The 17750-nt window shown below is 53.1% G+C and overlaps 3 protein-coding genes across 6 annotated transcripts in view; 2 read left to right on the top strand and 1 right to left on the bottom strand.

Annotated features, from left to right (window-relative positions):
* ASCC2 (activating signal cointegrator 1 complex subunit 2) overlaps positions 1 to 6929 on the top strand; it is a 24740-nt gene extending 17811 nt beyond the window's left edge. For all 3 annotated transcript variants that reach the window (XM_057386348.1, XM_057386349.1, XM_057386347.1), the window contains exons 16-19: positions 2859 to 3080; positions 4670 to 4778; positions 5282 to 5358; positions 6063 to 6929. In XM_057386348.1, coding sequence (XP_057242331.1) covers positions 2859 to 3080; positions 4670 to 4778; positions 5282 to 5358; positions 6063 to 6231 — 577 coding nt within the window. In that variant the 3' untranslated portion in view covers positions 6232 to 6929. The remainder of the gene's footprint in view (positions 1 to 2858; positions 3081 to 4669; positions 4779 to 5281; positions 5359 to 6062) is intronic.
* A 1777-nt stretch (positions 6930 to 8706) lies between these two features.
* Positions 8707 to 10265, bottom strand: LOC130585738 (cytochrome b-c1 complex subunit 9). The gene is made up of 2 exons (XM_057386354.1): positions 10087 to 10265; positions 8707 to 8954 (listed from the first exon to the last, which is right to left on the bottom strand). The coding sequence occupies exons 1-2, from the start codon at positions 10225 to 10227 to the stop codon at positions 8916 to 8918; spliced, it is 180 nt and encodes a 59-aa protein (XP_057242337.1). The 5' UTR covers positions 10228 to 10265; the 3' UTR covers positions 8707 to 8915.
* Positions 10266 to 10379: 114 nt separating this feature from the next.
* The window catches only part of ZMAT5 (zinc finger matrin-type 5), a 14979-nt gene continuing 7608 nt past the window's right edge, over positions 10380 to 17750 (top strand). Inside the window, exons 1-4 of one of the 2 annotated variants that reach the window (XM_057386352.1) lie at positions 10383 to 10434; positions 15065 to 15288; positions 15647 to 15709; positions 16138 to 16218. In XM_057386352.1, coding sequence (XP_057242335.1) covers positions 15162 to 15288; positions 15647 to 15709; positions 16138 to 16218 — 271 coding nt within the window. In that variant the 5' untranslated portion in view covers positions 10383 to 10434; positions 15065 to 15161. Of the gene's footprint in view, positions 10435 to 15064; positions 15289 to 15646; positions 15710 to 16137; positions 16219 to 17750 lie in introns of both variants that reach the window. The other variant, XM_057386353.1, reaches the window with a different exon arrangement.

The following is a 17750-nucleotide window of genomic DNA, read 5'->3' as shown; positions in this document are numbered from 1 at the left end:
CCTGATTCCCAAATCCTGTACAGGTGTGCTGGGTTATCCCTGATTCCCAAATCCTGTACAGGTGTGCTGGGTTATCCCTGATTCCCAAATCCTGTTACAGTTGTGCTGGGTTATCCCTGATTCTCAAAGCCTGTACTGTACAGGTGTGCTGTGTTATCCCTGATTCCCAAATCCTGTACAGGTGTGCTGGGTTATCCCTGATTCCCAAAGCCTGTGCTGTACAGATGTGCTGGGTTATCCCAATGCCCATTGCCCTGTTCTGGGTTATCCCTGATTCCCAAAGCCTGTACTGTACAGATGTGCTGGGTTATCCCAATGCCCATTGCCGTGTTCTGGGTTATCCCTGATTCCCAAAGCCTGTACTGTACAGGTGTGCTGGGTTATCCCAATGCCCATTGCCCTGTGCTGTGTTATCTCTGATTCCCAAAGCCTTGCTGCAGCAGCTGGTCAAGGCCAGAGAGCACCGAGTTCAGCCCAGAGTCTCTGTGGCTGGAATAACCTGCTCGGAGCTCCCTCTGCAGATCACTCAGAGAGCTTTGGATGCTGTAAATCATCCCTGAGCAGGGCTCTGGGGTCTGCTCCTGTAGTTCTGCCCTCCAGCTGGGCCTCCTCCCCAGTGGTGCTATCACTCCTGGAGAAGTTTTCCTCTCTCCTGCTGTAGTTATGTGACCTCCTGGGATAATCCTCTTGCAGCTGCTCTTCCTGGTGTCTTTTGCCTCCCTCAGACTGTGTCGTTGTTTCAGAACATTTGGAAAACTTTGCAGGACTCCAGATACATTAGCTGTGGTTTGAATGGTTTTAAACCTCAGCAGTGCCCAAAGTTGACCATATCCCACTGAATCCAAGGGTAAGCTGCTGTACCTTGTCTCCAGGATTTAACATTCCATGAGTATGAAATGGTCTCCTTTCCATGCTGGAAGTGTCACTTCTTCAGTAGATTTTCCACAGATGGTTCACRCCAGTGTTGGGGTGACAGGGCTCTCCAAGCTTAGTTTGAGATCTGCTTGGGATTTGAATTGTRTCAATATTGAATTACTTATTTTTTCTTTTTTTCTCCTTATAAATACCTTTTGCTCACCGAATTCTCTGTGTTCAGGGTGCTGTTGCTAATCCTGATGTCACCATAGTGCTTAAAGAGCCAGAGCAGGCTGGGCCCATTGCACAGGCCACTCTCAGCATCAGCACATTAGGGCAGAGACTGTCCTTGAGAAAGAAATGCAGCCAGGGTGAGGAGGGCACCAAGCACAAAGAAATGAATGTGCCAACACAGACTCTGCTGATCCTGAGAAGTGATGGCATTTGTCTGTGCCCTCATTGTTAGCTGAATGTGTCTCCTGAAGCCAGAGCGTGTCCTGAGCTCCATGGGGCTGGAGGAGCTGTCCYTGTCTTCTCCTAGAATTGGTGCCTGGGTTGGTTCGTGCAGCTCCTGTGCAGCCATCAGACCAGCTGGACAGGAAGCAATTACACAGTGCTTGGTTGAGCCTGAGCTGAATTCCACAGGAGGTGTTATCCCAGGGATCCTGGGGGGGCTGAACTCACCCCCTTGGGAGGGCACTGTGCTGCTGAATGCAGCCACTGAGTCACAGAGAGGGAGCCACTCGGGCTGTCAGCTTCCTTTGTTGGGAGACTGCAAAGGCAAATCGAGCTGCTGGATCCCTGAAGTCTGTCCCTTCCTGAGTCACTGCCTTTCTGGACTGTCCTTTCTCTGATGAGATCCACTGATGCTGGCTCCTCCTGCACTTCTGGGGCTGCCAGTTGTCCTGGGAATGTGGACGGCAGAATTCCTTGTTGCTTTGTTGTAAATATGTACTTGGCTGGTGGCAAAGATGGGACTTSAGAGCTTATCCTTCTGCAGCTCAGACACTCAGCGGCTGCTTTTTAATCCCTCTGTTTCTTGGTCTTCCCTTCTTTAAAATGACTATAATTTACTTTCTAAATTTAAAAAATTAGTCCTTACAGTGCTCTGAAAGGTTCAATCACAATCACTCTACTATTTTGTTCTTTGCCTTGGTGGTTTTTTTGTGTTTGCTCTCATCCTCACCTGCTGCACYAGGCATTTTTTGGCTCTTCCTGTCTACATTTGTAATTTTCCCCTCACCTTTGWGCTCCGTTCACCTTGGCCAAGTTTCATCTGGAACAGAATTGCCTTAGGCCTCCTGTGAAAGCTTATTCTCTGTCTCAAATGTTGTGGTGGTCTCCAGTTCCTACTCTTTTTTAGTGGCCAGACAACCCTTGTAAAAATGATCCAACCTGGATCCCTCCATGCAGCTCTGGGGTCTCAGCACAGGAAGGACATGGAGCTGCTGGAGTGAATCCAGAGGAGGCACCAAGATGATCAGAGGGAGGGAGGAAAGGCTGAAAAGATCAGGATTGAACAGCCTGGGGAAGAGAMGGTTCTGAGATGACCTAATAGTGGCTTTCCAAGGCCTGAAAGGAATGACAAGAAAGATGGAAAGAGACCATTTACAAGGGCCTGGAGTGGCAGGACAGGGGGAAATGGCTTTWTGCTGAAAAGGGGGAGATTTAGATTGGGTATTAGGAAGGAATTGTTCCCTGGGAGGGTGGGGAGGCCCTGGCACAGGGTGCCCAGAGAAGCTGTGGCTGCCCCTGGATCCCTGGCAGTGCTCAAGGCCAGGCTGGACGTTGGGGCTGGGAGCAGCCTGGGACAGTGGRAGGTGTGAGGGTGGAACAAGATGAGCTTTAAGATCCCTTCCCACCCAGCTCATTCCACGATCTATAAACCAGCAGGGGTGGGTAAGCAGTGCTCGTGGCACTGGAGATGAGGCTGCTTCACCTTCCCCTGACCAACGGGGGAAAAGCAGCTCCTGGGGAAGGTTTTCACCTCTGTTCCCTTGCAGGAGGGAGAAGGACACGACCCGAAGTTTGGTGAACGACAAGCGTTTGGTGACGGAGCAGAGGGAGCGCTACAGCCAGTACAGCGTGGTGCTGGAGGAGCTGCCCCTGCAGCCCGGGAATGCCCAGGGCTATGAGGACTACGAGGATGAGTACGATGACACCTATGATGGGAACCAAGTGGGTGCAAACGACGCTGACTCGGATGATGAGCTCATCTCCAGGAGGTGAATGCTGTGGGGAGGGGGAGGGAGCTTYRGGGGAATCACCACRGAATGCTCTGGCTCCCACAAWCCTGGGAAATCCTYCTCYGTGAGAGCTTCAAACSAGMCCTTTYTCTGTTATCACTGTGGTGTGCAGGGAGGGAGCTTCRGGGGAATCAYCAYRGAATGCTYTGGCTCCCACAAACCTGGGAAATCCTYCTCWGTGAGAGCTTCAAACCAGCCCTTTCTCTGTTTTCATTGTGAGGTCCAGGGAGGAAGCTTTGGGTCTCCCTTCTGTGGGTAGGGAGCTTTCACTCAGTCATTGCCTCAATTCAGCAGCAAATCCAACAGGAAAGTTTTCCAGTGTTTTCAAACTTGCAGTGCTATTTCTTAGAGAAATTACCCCACAGGAGGGAAAAATGGCTTGGAAAATCAGTGGAGCTGGGTGACCTGAAATGGCTGGTTAGCAAAGGAAAACTTGGAAATTTGGGAAATTTTACAGCCTGACTTTTCCCTGCCAAGCCCCTCTGAGTGCTGACAGCTGGAATTGAATCCCTGATGGATTGTGCAGCACTCTGCACCATGATTGACAGCTGCTCATTCTGGGAAGCAAAGGGTTAATGGGGATGGAGGCTGGACAATATTTATTTTAGAAAACACGTGCTTTAAAAGCTGCTTTAACGTTTCTGAAAGTGGCCTTTTGAATTCTGGTGCATTATGAGGATGTCACCATTCCTAACCTCAAACYAAATTGAAGCTTTGAGGTCCTTTTGTCCCTTTTTACCCTCCTAAAGCATGGTGAAGCTTCAATTTAAATCCTTTTTGTGTTTTGCCTGTAAGAGTGTGGCACCCAGGTCTTTTCCCCCTCTTTCAGGTCTCACTGCCCCTAGAAACAGTGGATGTTACTGATTTGAAATAACAAAGGCGTTTTTTTTTTTTTTTAACGTTTATTTCTTTGGTAGTGGAATGATGGGTCTGAATTCCAATGGTATTTAAACACAGGCACATATTTATATTAAAGAAGAACTATAGGCACGTGGTAAATTCTGCCTCCACCCCCAGGCCCTTCGCCCTCCCTGTCCAGGGTGATTCATAAAGCCTGATGAATTTCTCCAGGGATTTCCCCCTGCAGGAAACCGGGGCACAGCAATGGAACTGGGGCTCCCTGACCAGTCCCACAGGGTTTGGAGCCTGGCACTGGCTGAGCATCGATGTTTCTGTCTTGTCCAACAGATGCTCTCTGTCTGCTGAGCCAGGGTTACTCCTTTATGCTTCCTTGTGGCTGGATGTGTCTGGATGCCCATTTCCCAAAGGAAACAGTTGTTTCTGTGCAGAAATTCCTTGTGAGGTTGCAGGGTTGTTGGGTTTTTGGTTTTTTTTTAACTCGTTATTTTCAGTGACAGCTTCATAGTGAACATTCCCCAGTGAAGAGCATGTGTTTTGGTAATTGCCCATAGGAATGTAGCATGAATTCCTGGGTCTCTATATTTTCCCTTCAGAAAATGGAAGTCCATGAAATTTTTAGATTCTCATTTTTTAAAGACRTAATTCAAACCAAAAAGAGAAATGTTTATGGCTGTGTCTTTTCTAACTATTTGTGTCTTAATTCCCAGGCCATTCACAATTCCTCAGGTCTTGAGACCTAAAGGACAGGAGGAAGGACRGGAGACAGAGGAAGAGGATGAAGAGGAGGAAGAGGAAGCTGAAAAGGAAAGAACAAAGGTGACATTTAGCTGGAGTTGCATTAAGATTTACCATAATTCTTCCCTGCTTCATCTGCAGGTGATCTGGAGCAGATTTGCTGTTTCAGAGAGGGAGCCTTTGAAAAGCAGCAGGGGCTGTTCAGTGGCTGCTGGGCTGTGACGTGTCCCCAAGGACAGCTCTTSACTGCTGCTGGGGCAGGGACACATCATCCGTGGGGAGCTTTGATCCCCTTTATCCCGGAGCCAGCCAGTCCAGCAGAGCACTCTGAGGGTCCCTGACACTCCATTTCTGTGGATAGAAATGTGGTGTGGGAAGGTTTGAAGGCAGGATGGGTTGGGAATAGTTGTGGTGTGGGAAGGTTTGCAGGCAGGTTTTGTGCCAGGTGATGTGTTCAGAGTACCTGCTACCATTCCAGAGGCAATGAACCAGGAATTGACTCCGTTCCCGACAGAGTCCCCTCCTCTCCAGCCCTCAGCACCCAGCTGATGAGTTTCCTGACCTCTTCCCTCCCTTCCTTGCAGGACCACTTCGTGCAGGACCCGGCTGTCCTGCGGGAGAGGGCTGAAGCCAGGCGCCAGGCATTCCTTGCCAGGAAGGGGTAAGCAGGGATCTCCCTCTGGCTCTGCAGAATTGGAATTCTGCTCTCTGACATTTCTGTGTGTCAGGATCCTACCACAGTGGGCTCAACTTGCACACCCACCTTTTACTCTCTGCTGGTTGTTTTGTCCCATTGAATAGGGTAGGCATGTCATGGAATCAAGGAGTGGTTTGGGTGGGAAGGGACCTCAAGGCCATCCCATCCCACCCCTGCCATGTGCAGGGACACCTCCCACTGTCCCAGGCTGCTCCCAGCCCCAATGTCCAGCCTGGCCTTGGACACTGCCAGGGATCCAGGGGCAGCCACAGCTTCTCTGGGCACCCTGTGCCAGGGCCTTCCCACCCTCCCAGGGAACAATTCCTTCCCAATACCCAATCTGAATYTCCCTTTTTTCAGCATAAAGCCATTCCCCCGTATCCTGTTGATCCAAGCAGCAGAGCCCTGTGCAAGATGGGATCTTGGAGAGCATCACTTCCAGAGCTCCAGCAGCTCCCACAGGGATTTTGGGACAGTTTCGTAGCTGTTTTCAGCTGATGGGCTCAGTGTGTCAGAGAACACAGTCATGGTGTGGCTGATGCTGCTCCTGGGATGCTGTGAGAGCCTGAGGGTTGAATGCCTCCCACCCYGGTGTTTGCTGGGATCTGGGATTCTGTCCCCAGCTGTGCAGTGTGCCTSTTGTGATGTCCTTTCTCTGTGTCCCCCAGGCACAAGCACGACAGCTCTGCYGTTGTTGGGAACGCCAAGGGCCACGGGCAGAACCGGGAGACGGTGCAGGAGCGGAGGAAGAAGGAAGCAAACAAAAGCACAAGAGCCAACCACAACCGCCGGGCCATGGCCGACAGGAAGCGCAGCAAGGGCATGATCCCTTCCTGAGGGATCCCCTGCCCAAGAGGAAGCTCTTGGAATTTCCTTGGAATTTCCCTGGCATTCCCTTTGCTCAGGGGACTGATGTTGTGTGCAATACCCAGCACCTCGGCTCACATGGACCCACATTCCCTGTGGGAGCACTGCCCATTCCCAGGAAGGAGCTGTGCTCTGACTGTGTGTGCCAGTGGCTGCACCCAATACATGGCACAGGCTGCCCCAGCCATTCCTGCCCTTTTGTACTATTTATAATCTGCAGAGTTTTATTTTCCTACTGGCTCCTTGCACCCTCTCTGCCCACCCTGGAGTGGGCAGCTCTGAGGGCACGGCCTCCATGGAAATGCCTTATCCTGAACTGGAGTCACAAATTGTCCCAAGCTGGAAGGGACCCACAGGGATCATGAGTCCAACCCCTGGCTCTGCCCAGACCCCCAAACAATYCCACCCTGTGCATCCCTGGCAGCCTKGGGGCTGRGCCTGYTCCCTGGGGAGCCTGGGCAGTGCCCAGCACCCTCTGGGGACAGAAGAACCTTTCCCTGCTCTCCRCCTAATCCTCCCATGCACAGCTCTGTGCTGGTAGGGAGAGGCTCAGGCTGTTCCCACTGCTGACAGACCCACAGGGGTTCAGGTGAGTAAGACCTTAYGGATTTCTGTCCCTTAAGTGAGGCCTCTGAAAACAGATGGTACAAATAAAAGATATAGATGTTTAAGTTGTTATTTTTAGGCTCTTGTAGACAGTATTGATGAACTTCCTGGTGTCCAATTAGGCTTTGTTTGGTTAATTAACTGGTTAATGTGCCCTGRGTGCCATCTCCCCACCAAGCTGTGTTTTCTAGTACTGCAGCAGTGCCTGTGACTGTCACCCCCGCAGTGAGAAAATCGGCAGTGGGCTGTGCTCCAGGGCAATGCCAGTGCTGCAGGAGCAGTGGGGTGGTGGTAAGGTGGTAGTAAGGTCCACAGACTCATACCCTGGTGCCTGGTGTTGTGCAGAGGGCAGCGATGTGCTTGGAGCTGCTGTGGGGCCGTTTGCAGAGARGCAGAAACGCAGCACAGCAGCCACTGCCATGAAATGTGAGCAAGTCCTGAGTGGCCCGAGGAGGAGATTTTTCTCTGCCTATCAGTGCTGCCCAAACCTCCCAATGACAGGCACAGAAAARGGAATTACATTTACCAGCATCTCCAAATGCTGTATCCAGGGAAATCCCCTGCTGGGATAATGCTGCTCTCCTGCAGCTCTCCCTCTCTGCACCGATGGCTTCAGCCCCTCCCTGCTGCCCACTGCAGGGCTGTCCCCTCATCCTGYATTCAGCCTGCAGCTCTCTCTGAGCTGCTCAGCCAGAGCTGATGTGGAACGGCAGCACAGCACAGGAGCTGGCACTCTGTGGGATGGGATTGTCCCAGGAAAGCTTAAACCTTCCTCTTAACCATGTCCATAAAGCACAGCTGGGACTGGAGTTGGGTTTGGCTCCAAAAACACAAGCCCAGSGTTTAAGTGCTCGTTGTGTTCTCAGAGTAAATATTTTACCCCCCTGGCACTCGTTTGCAAACCCAACAAAGCTGCTGCGAGCACAGCTCTAATGGGCTCTACCTCAGCCTTGCTGAAATTCCTCTGGATTAGTGAGAAGAGTGAGGAGGAACAGATGAGGCTGCTGGGCTGGGAAAGTGGGARGAGAAGGAGTTACTCAGCCAGATCTCCCTCCAGCCACCTGAGAGCTGAGGAATTAACTGAGTCAGGATACCAGGCAGTGCCCAAATAGCCCTTCCCGTGTAGAAAGGTGTTTGGCAGGGSTGGGCTCTTCAGGGAGAAGGGAATGGTTCTGCCGAGGACAAGAGAAGGTTCAGGGGGGGAGGAACTGGATGATCTTTTAAGGTTCCTTCCCATCCAAACCATTCCATGACTGCTGGGGGAACCGGTGTTCCCAGCAGCTTCCCTTGGACCAGGTATGAAGGTTGTGCCCCACAAACTTGGCATCACTTCTGCTCCTCGAGCCCTGTGAGGAGCCAAAAGGCACAGGAATAATTAGGAAAGGGATCCACATCTCCTCTCAGCAGGTTTTGGATGAGATAAAAGTTCAACAGGATCCCGTTCTCAGCCCAGCAGTGCTGGGCACACCCCAGSCTGCTCACAGGGCAGAGCAGATTCCTCCCTGGTAGAGCAGGGCTGCAATAGCACCTGCAGCTCTGAAAGGGACCAGGCCAGGCAGCTCCATCGAATCTGAGCTACAGACGATGCTGTGAACGATTTTAAGCCCCTTTTTTGTGGACAGAGCAGAGGAAGCAGACAGCTCCTCACCCTTCCCAGGCAAAAGCCAAAGGCTGTCACTAAACCACAGCTAAATGCTTTCAAACATTTCTAGGCCATTGTGATTCCTGACAGTGCCTTGGAACTAAGGAACAGGGCTGGTTTTGAGGATCCTCCACGTCCTAGAGAAAGAGGAGTCACACAGAGGCCAAAGGATGAGTGAGGTGAAYGCACAGACACCAGACAGGACCAGGAGTTTTATTTGAACACAGTGAGTCAAGTACAGCAGCAGAACTCRTTGAGTCCATCTGGCTTCACATCGTATCAGGAGGTGGCTGATGTGATCTGGCTCGGAGCTGTTCCATCAGGAATCCATTCTGAGGCTCAGGAGGCCGAATCCATCCCTGCAGTGCCTGCAGCCACCCCAGGCTGGCTCCTGCTGCTGAGCTGCTCAGTTCTCATACTTGTGCTTGATGTGTTTCCACAGTTTCTGTGTGCAAAACAGACAGGGAAAAAAAACCAGGAACTTTTAGGCACCTTCACAGTGGTGCTGGGATAACAAAATCCAAGATGCAAGTTATCCTGGCGGGGAAGGGGGTGAGGGAGTCCTCTACTGGATGCAGGGGACAGGGGGAGGCACATGGGGTCTCCTGGCTTTTAGTCYGGACAGGGAGGAAGCTGCAGACATTCCCCATCCCCTGTTCTCCTCCTCTGGATTAGAGGATCCCAATGACACTGCACACATACTGGAGAATTCCCACACATACTGGAGAGGGCAGCTCTGCTCCTGCACCTAAGGGATGCACAGAACAATTCTATTCACAGAATTATGGGATGGTTTGTGTTGGAAGGGACCTTACAGCTCATCCAGTGCCACCCCTGCCATGGGCAGGGACACTTCCCACTGTCCCAGGCTGCTCCCAGCCCCAATGTCCAGCCTGGCCTTGGACACTGCCAGGGATCCAGGGGCAGCCACAGCTTCTCTGGGCACCCTGTGCCAGGGCCTSCCCACCCTCCCAGGGAACAATTCCTTCCCAATATCCCATCCATCCCTGCCCTCTGGCACTGGGAAGCCATTCCCTGTGTCCTGTCCTTCCATCCCCAATCCCTCTCCAGCTCTCCTGGGGTCCCTTTAGGCGCAGCAAGAGGCTCTGAGCTCTCCCCCGCGCCTAACGCAATATCCTGCAGTCATTATCCCATCGCTGCTGTACTTAGGAACCTAAGGACGACTTGACCCCTTTCACCCAAGGTTAACTGGGGACAGCCGAGGCCACCAGCCCTTATCCCCTCCCTCTTTCAAGCGCAGATCGGCCAAGACCGGGCACTACAGAGCATAAAACAAGCTCCTTTTACCCCTCCCGCTCCCCACCGCCTTGCACGCCCCTTCCTAACACCTCGAGAAGCTCAAGGACACCCCAAAGCCCCGACCACCGAGTGCCGCGACAGCCGTGGAGCCCCCGCAGGCGGGGCCGAGCCGCGCTGACCCTCAGCGAGCCCCGGGGCCGAGCCGCGGGCTCGGGGCTGCTGGAGCGCGGCCCGGGAGGGGCCCAGCGGGGCCGGCCTGACCTTCAGCGCTGGGCCCGCGTCCGGGCGGCCCCAGCGGGGCCTTACACAGCCCTTACCCCCTCGTTGAGGTGCTCGAAGAGCGCGTCCGCGCCCTGGTCGAAGGCGCGCTCGAAGATCACGGCGCCCAGCACGACCGACAGCGCGAACGTGGAGGTGCGGCGGAACAGCGACCCATAGACCTGCCGCAGCAGCGCCATCTTAGCCCCGCGCACCGCGCCTGCGCCGCACCGCGGGGGCTGCTGGGGGATGTAGGCGGTGCCCTGTAATCCGAACGCGGTGCCAGGTGCCCGTGTGGCATGCTGGGAGTTGTAGGCCGCGCTGCGTGCCATGTGTGTCCTGCGCATGCGTCCCTGCCGTGGGGTATTGTGGGAGTTGTAGGCGGTGCGGCGCGGGCCTGGCCGGAGGTGGGTGAGCGCGGCTGGGGGCGGGTTTGGGCCGCGGGTTTCTGTAAAGGCCCCGTGCGAGGGTCCCGTGAGGAGTCCCTCTGAGTACCGCTCGGCCAAGGGGCGAAGCTTCGTCCCGTCCCTCCCCTCTTCCCCTCAGTGACCTCGGCTGGGCAGCCCCGGGGTCTCTGCCCGGCTTCGTGCGGGGCTGGGGCCGTGGGGCGGCGGGACTGAGGGGGCAGAGACACCCCGGCCACCCCTACCCTGCCCTATCCGGGCGTCCGGCCAAGGGTGACAGGGACTGGAAAGGGATTGAGGTCACTGCCCTCAGCTCAGCCCCCGGAGGGTCGGTGAGAGAGGATTTTCTGTAGTTTGGGGTTGCAGAGGGTGGTTTGTGTCAGTGTCGGGGGAGTGGGAGAGGGGCTCGTAATTCATGGAGTCATGGAATGKTTTTTTTAGAAGAGACTTTAAAGATCACCCAGTTCCACCATCTATCCATCTTCCACTGTCCCAGGGTGCTCCAAGCCCCMRTGTCCAGCCKGGCCTTGGACACTGCCAGGGATCCAGGGGCAGCCACAGCTTCTCTGGGCACCCTGTGCCTGTGCCAGAGGAGCTCTGACAGCTGCTGCAGAGGCCTCGGGAAGAGTGGAACATGGCCCCATGTGGCAGAATAGAAGAGGGAATGTTCCCATTTGCTGCACTCTCTTCGTGTTTCTCTCTGTTTAACCTCAGTGAGGGCAGAGCAGCCCCGGGTGCCTCCAGCACGGATGGGAGAGAAAGGTAAATTTGGATTTAGATAGGCAGGACAGACAAGAAGGAGGCAGGGGAATCCTAACACTGAAGCTGTTCCCCCGCAGGGCCGTTGTTAAACGAGTTATCTGCATGGAATTCCAGAGCAGACCCTCAAGTGACGCTGCTCTGTTGTTTTGTTTGTCTCACCCACTCAGAAGTAGCACAAGGTCTGGCTGGCTGCAGAGTGATTTCCCCTGATTTATTTATATTTGTTCCCTCATGCAGTGACTGTGGAGATTCGTGGGATTTTCTGGGTTAGGGCAAGGCTTGTGCTGAACTTGCCTGGCACATTTGTGTGTGAAATGTTATCCCTCTGGAGTCCCAGAGGATCCCTAGTGGGAAGGACCCACAGRGATCATCCAGTCCAACCCCTGTCCTTGCCCAGACCCCCCAAAAGTCCCCCCTGTGCATCCCTGGAGCTCTRGCAGCCRTTTCCTGGGTCCTKTTCCTKCTCACCAGAGAGCAGAGRTCAGAAAAGCTCARTTGTTGTTTGTCATRTRTAACTGCTCAGGATTATCTAAGACAGATCTCCCCAGCAGCCCTAAATTGCTGTCACCAGGATGGTTTGTGTATGGTCAGGTTGGTGTTAATCCCAAATCRAGCTCTGTTTCCAGTGGCGGGGGTGTGGGACAAGATCAGCTTTAAGGTYCTTTCTAACCCAAACCATTCTGTGATCCTGTGATAGAACAAGGGGGAATGGCTTCCCAGTGCCAGAGGGCAGGGTTAGATTGGGTGTTGAGAAGAAATCCTTCCCTGGGATGGTGGGGAGGCCCTGGCCTTGGTGCCCAGAGAAGCTGTGGCTGCCCCTGGATCCCTGGCAGTGCCCAAGGCCAGGCTGGACATTGGGGTTTGGAGCAGCCTGGGACAGTGAGAGGTGTCCCTGCCATGGGAGGGGCAGGATTGGATGAGCTGAGGCCTCCACCCAGCCCAGTCCATGATTTCCTCTGGGTGTAATGGAAAGCAGGATCTGTGCCTCTGTCATTGGCAAGCATTCTGCTGCCATTCTGAGTCTCCCTGCAGATCTGAGCCCATTTAAATTGGCAGCTGAGTATCATGAGCCTGACACTTGGATTTCATTAATTCACACTGCCTGGATATCCAAAGTGGCTGGGATGGCCCCGAGCCTGGGCTGTGAGAATGCAGGAAATTGAGGTCRAGGCCCAGCAGCACCTCCCGGGGTTCGATGTGGAGAGCAGCACCTCTCCTCTGACAAAGAGGAGTCTGTGCCCCTGCCGGGGTCACCTTCCTCCCTCAGCCCGGTGAAACACCCCCCAAGTCTCAGATAAAATCTGCAGCTGATCCAGAGCAGCRTGGAGTGTTCTGGCAGCAGCTGGAGAAGGGAAGATGTGGGATGGTGCACAGGAGATGTCAGCTGGAGCTGTCCCAAGCACCTTGGAGGTGCCTCACAAYGGGATATTGCTCACCCAACTAGGCTGCAGGAGTATTATTGTTATACTTTCACACAATACAAAGTCCCGGGTTGTTGTTTTGCTATTTTTTTCTTGTATTTGCATTTATTCAGAAAGACTTTTAAGCTGGCACAGAGCCTGGCTGGAAGTGTTTATGGCTGCGGTGGGTCCAGGTCTGAGTGCCCTGATTCGGTTGCATATCAGGGGCTGGAGATGCTGAGAGGAAACAGCCAGGCTGAGGCAGTTCTTTATGGAAYGGCTACAATTATTTCATAATGACTAAGATGGATTTAATTAGGAACCATCTCTGTTTTCAGCTGAATAATGCTCTTTGTTTACTGCTGGAGCCGTTTGGGGAGATGGAAATAGGTTGGTGCTGCTCAGAAGCAGCTTTTTATTCCTCCGGACTCGCAGAGCGCTGGGGAGTGCTGGTGCTGCAGAGAGTTGGCAGAGCCCAGCAAGGTATCCAGGCAGTGGAATCCTTGAAAAGATGGGAATAAGTGTTGGGTCTAATCCCTGAAGGGGGAAATCTCAGGGAGGATCTGATACTCCTCTAATTGCTTTTTACATTCTGTCTGTCCCCTGCAAAGGGAACTGCTTGGAGCATTTGGGAGCAGGCAGCCGTGGGGTGTGGGATCTGCCTGTCTGGAATCTGTAGGARCTTTCTGCCCTGGTTGTTGAGGGAGGAGGGGGAAGGAGCTTCTGCAATTATTGCTGTCGGGGTGATGAAAGAGAAAGTTTGAAATACGATTTCAAAGGCTGGCTGCTGCTGGGCTTCCGCAGGCACAATTCCCTGGGAGATCTCTGGAAACTTGTGTGGGACCACTGCAGAATCTCATTTGTTTTCCCTGTTTGCAGCATTCTCTTCTGCAGAGATGGARTGCAGGAGCCAGCAGCTGAGACAGGGAGCTTTTTGTGTCACCAGGAACTTTGGGAGACTGTGAAATAAATGTGGAACGGGGATTTTTCAGTGTTTAAAGGCAGACCCTGGGCCAGACATGTTCCCCGTGAATTCCAGCAGCCCCACCACAGTGCTGCAGAGCTCAGGGATGCAAAGAGGGAATTTGTGGCTCCATGCCCATTAAGCAGCACTTGGGTTTGGATTCTTGGGCTGGAGTGGGACAATTTGAGACCTCAAGCCCTACAGAGCTGAGCTGGGATCAGCCCAGAGCTCGGGGGGATTGGGGTCCCAGTGCACGGCCGGGGTGTGGGCAGCCCTCACCCACCAAGGAAAGAGCCTCAGCACAACATTTCCAGTTCACTTGGAATATCTGAATATTTTACCTTCAATGTGGAGCTTTTCAATCCAATTTAAAAAATCTCAGGTGGTCTTCCCATCCAAGGCAGCTTTGCTTTAACTTGTGGTGTGAAGCCTCGGAGATTTCCAGTGGTGTGAATTTGAAGCCGCAGTTTTTGGGAGCAGGGAGGGAAGGGAATGCAGGTGCTCCTGCTGGGATGGATGTCTGGCAGGAGGCTTGGCAGCCCTGAGCTGGGCATGCTGGGCTCGGAGGGATTGCCTKGTGCTCTGCTCTTCCTGCTGGAGGAACTGGCTAGGGGAGGCTGTGATTGATTCTGGAGCTGTTTATTTACAAAATCTTCATTTCTCATGCTGGTCTCTGTGCTATTTTTTAAATGCACTCGGCTGTCAAAGTGTCAAAACCTGGAGAATTGCTTATGGAGTTTATCTCCCAGTCCATCCATCTTTGCCATTCTTCAGGTACCTTGATACCCCTCAGGAGAGAGCTTGCAGCTCCTTCAGGGTGTCTCCTCCAGCAGGGAATCCGATGGGGACGGGTGCCTGAAGGAGAAAACACAAGCTGATCTCACATTCAGACCCAGMACACCAAATTCTGTTGTGATCTTAACGCTGTACTGGGAGCAGACACACCTCAGTGCCATGGGCTGGGGAGGATGAGGAGAGCAATCCATGACTGTACAGGGAAAAACAGGTGGCTTGGTGGATTGCAGGAAATATGTCCTGTAGGGTTTGTAATGCASCTTCCCACCTGCAGGACAGGTGAGATCAGCTTTTAGTTTATCTTTGAGGATAAAATAAATGGCTTTGCWGAGTTTCTTCCTTACCTTGTAGAGATGGACACGGAGGGATTTCCTTCTTCTTGTGTGTCAGCTCGTGAGGTTGTGGTCAAAYGTTCACAGGACCTGCAGCTCCTCCTGTTTGCACCTGGGAGGGTTTGTGCTGCACTTTTCCTGGAGCTTTTGGCACTCTGGGGTCTCTGTTGTGGTCTGAATTTGAGGAAGGAGAATCCTTCTGGCARAGCTGTTGCTGCTTCGAGTGACAGAGATGAATGCAGATCCATGCCTTTTCTGCCATGCAGAGGCAGCAGATCCTGCCCCAGCAGTGTGTGATGGACAAGGATATAAACTGTTGGGTCTCACCTCTTTCTGTCTGCCAACCCAAAGTGATTTGAGTTCTCCTCTGTTGGAAGCAGGCACTGTAAATCCTGCATCCTCCGTTCCCATGGCTGGGCGCCGAGGAGCTGCCTGCTGATTCCAGCCCGTGCTGATGCTGCTCTGCCAGGACCTAAGATGGGAAAAAGGTACTTCTGTGACTACTGTGACAGGTCCTTCCAGGACAACCTGCACAACAGGAAGAAACACCTCAATGGAGTGCAGCATCTCCGGGCRAAGAGGGTCTGGTACGACTTATTCCGAGGTGGGTCTGCCACTCCCTTCCTGGGATTGGGGAGGTGATGGATGAGGTGGGGGAGTGGGAATGAAAAATAAATCAGTTTATGCACTCTGAGTGCCTGTGAATTGTGCACTTGATGCTGCTGCCTCCAGCAGTCTCTGAGGTAAAGCCCTCGTGTGTGGCCCTGCCATGTCTCAGTGCACAGTGCCAGGTGTGTTAGTGCCAGCCTGAGGAATGGGCTGGGRATGGGTTACACTGGCTGTGAAAGCATTGCATGGGTGTCCCTCTGCTTYCTGCTGGCTCCTGACCTGGGAATATGGGAAATTTGTGGGATTCTKCTGTGCTCAGGATCTTTACCTGGGCTCATCCCATGTCTTCCCAGATGCTGCTGCAATCCTGCAGGAGGAGCAAACCAAGAAACCTTGTCGGAAGTTTCTGCAAACAGGTGAGGTGTTCTGAGGTGGAAATGAATRCCTGGGCTCCAGCAGCTCCTTCCAGAGCCAGCCCAAGGCTGGAGGAAAGGATTCGAGCCTGTGTCTGGCATCAGGTGTGATGGAGCTGGGTTTGCCTGCATAAGGACCTCATGTGGGTCCTCTCATGGAACTSCATGGCTTTTCCCAGAATCAATGAAGTTGGAAAAGACCTTTAAGATCACCAAGTCCAAGCATCAGCCCAGCACCACCATGTTCACTGYTAAACCATGTCACATCCATGCGTTTTTTGAACACTTCCAGGGTGGGTGACCACACCACATCTTTGGGCAGCCCATCCCAATGCTTTACAACCCTTTCTGTAAAAAAATATTTCCAAATATCCAACCTAGAGAATTTTGAAATTCAAACTGAGTTTTCAAATCTCACAATTTCATTCTAGGACAGTGTGATTTTGGGTCCAACTGCAGATTTTCCCACATGACAGAGCAGGACCTGGAGAAGCTGAATGCCCAGGTTCAGGGTGAGTCCTCCAACAAGGCAATGTGTGGGGGRTATTGCTGCAGGGGGCTGTGAGGAGTTGTGCAGGCTGTGATCCCACTGAGCCAGAGCCASCCAAGCGTGGCTCCCTCCCTGCTGCTTCCCAGTGCTGTGTGAGCCTGGAAGTGCTGCCATTTGTCATATGCTCCCTGCTCTCGAGCTGCTGGCACAGACACAAACCTGGAGCTGAGCAGTGCTGTTACCACTTGGCAGCAAGAGTTTGGAGTGGGCTTCCTGAGCCCTCGGGGTTTTGTTCAGTCAGGGAATAAAATCTGTCAGCAGCAGAGGGCACTGGTACATCACGTCCCCTTAAATTTATGGATTTGATTTCCCCCCATCTCTCTGCTCTTAGCAGGGAGCTGCTGCTTCCACCCGTGGGAAGAGCTGGTGGGAAGAGCTGGCCTGCTGTCGGGCTGTGAAAGGGGTCCTGCATCCAGAAACAGCCTCTGCYTGGGTGGCTTTGGATGGAAGTGAGGTGTGGGCACAGGGTGGATGGCAGCTGCTCCCTGCTGCGAGTCTGCAGAGCACTTTTGAACTTTCTCATTCTGGGACTACCATTCTTGGAACTCCTTTTCTTTTGGGGAAAAGAGGTGGTAGCTCTGTTTTCTCCATGGAATCATTACTTTAGTGATTAAAGAAAATCACAAAATCACACATTGGGCTGGGTGGGAAGGGATCTTAAAGCTCAGCTCATCCCACCCCTGCCATGGGCAGGGACACTTCCCACTATCCCAGGGTGCTCCAAGCCCTGTCCAGCCTGGCTTTGGACACTGCCAGGGAGTGTGAGTGAGATGTTGGTGAGAGCCTGTGGAATGACTGAAATCCCCACTGGAGATCCTCTAATCMCAACCATGCTGAAAGCAGGGTGAACTCAAGCAGGGTGTTCAGGACCATGGCCAGTTGCGTTTTGAATATCTCAGAGCTGGAGACTGAAACCTCAGTGGGTGACCTGATCCAGTGTTTGGCCACTTTCATAATAAAAATGTATATATTTGAAAATATTTAAGGGGAAATTCCTTAGGGAAATTCCTGTATTTTGATTTGTGCTCATTGTCTCTGTACTGGAGAGCCCACACTGGGCACAGGASCCAGACATGGCTTCACAGTGTGGAACAGAGAGGAAGGATCCCTTTCCCAGCCTGCTGTCCCAGTGCAGCCCAGCTTGGAGCAGCTCTCGTGCCCACATCCTCGCCAGAGCCAGCTGCTGTTTTGCCAAGAGTCTGGCAAAGCCAGCCTGAAGTGTTGGAAGTGTGGGATGTGAGATGGGGGCTGGGCRTGGGGTAGAGCCTCTCCTGGCCCTCTGAGGGATCCCATTCGGGGAGGGAGAGCGCAGGGGAGCCAGGGGGAGGCAGTCAGGCACCATGGAGCTATTCCAGGCCATGCTGAGTCTCAGTGTGAGTCCCTGAGGTGACTCTGAATCAACCTCCGAGTGCCGCTGGCAGTCAATGAAACCACAGCAGGGCCGGAGCGCCCCTTCCCCTTCCCTTCCCTTCCCTTCCCTTCCCTTCCCTTCCC

This window comes from Malurus melanocephalus, unplaced genomic scaffold (assembly GCF_030028575.1).
Source record: "Malurus melanocephalus ecotype Western Australia unplaced genomic scaffold, MMel_1.1 scaffold_956, whole genome shotgun sequence".
NCBI lineage: Eukaryota > Metazoa > Chordata > Aves > Passeriformes > Maluridae > Malurus > Malurus melanocephalus.
This window is presented reverse-complemented; position numbering and strand designations above follow the sequence as displayed.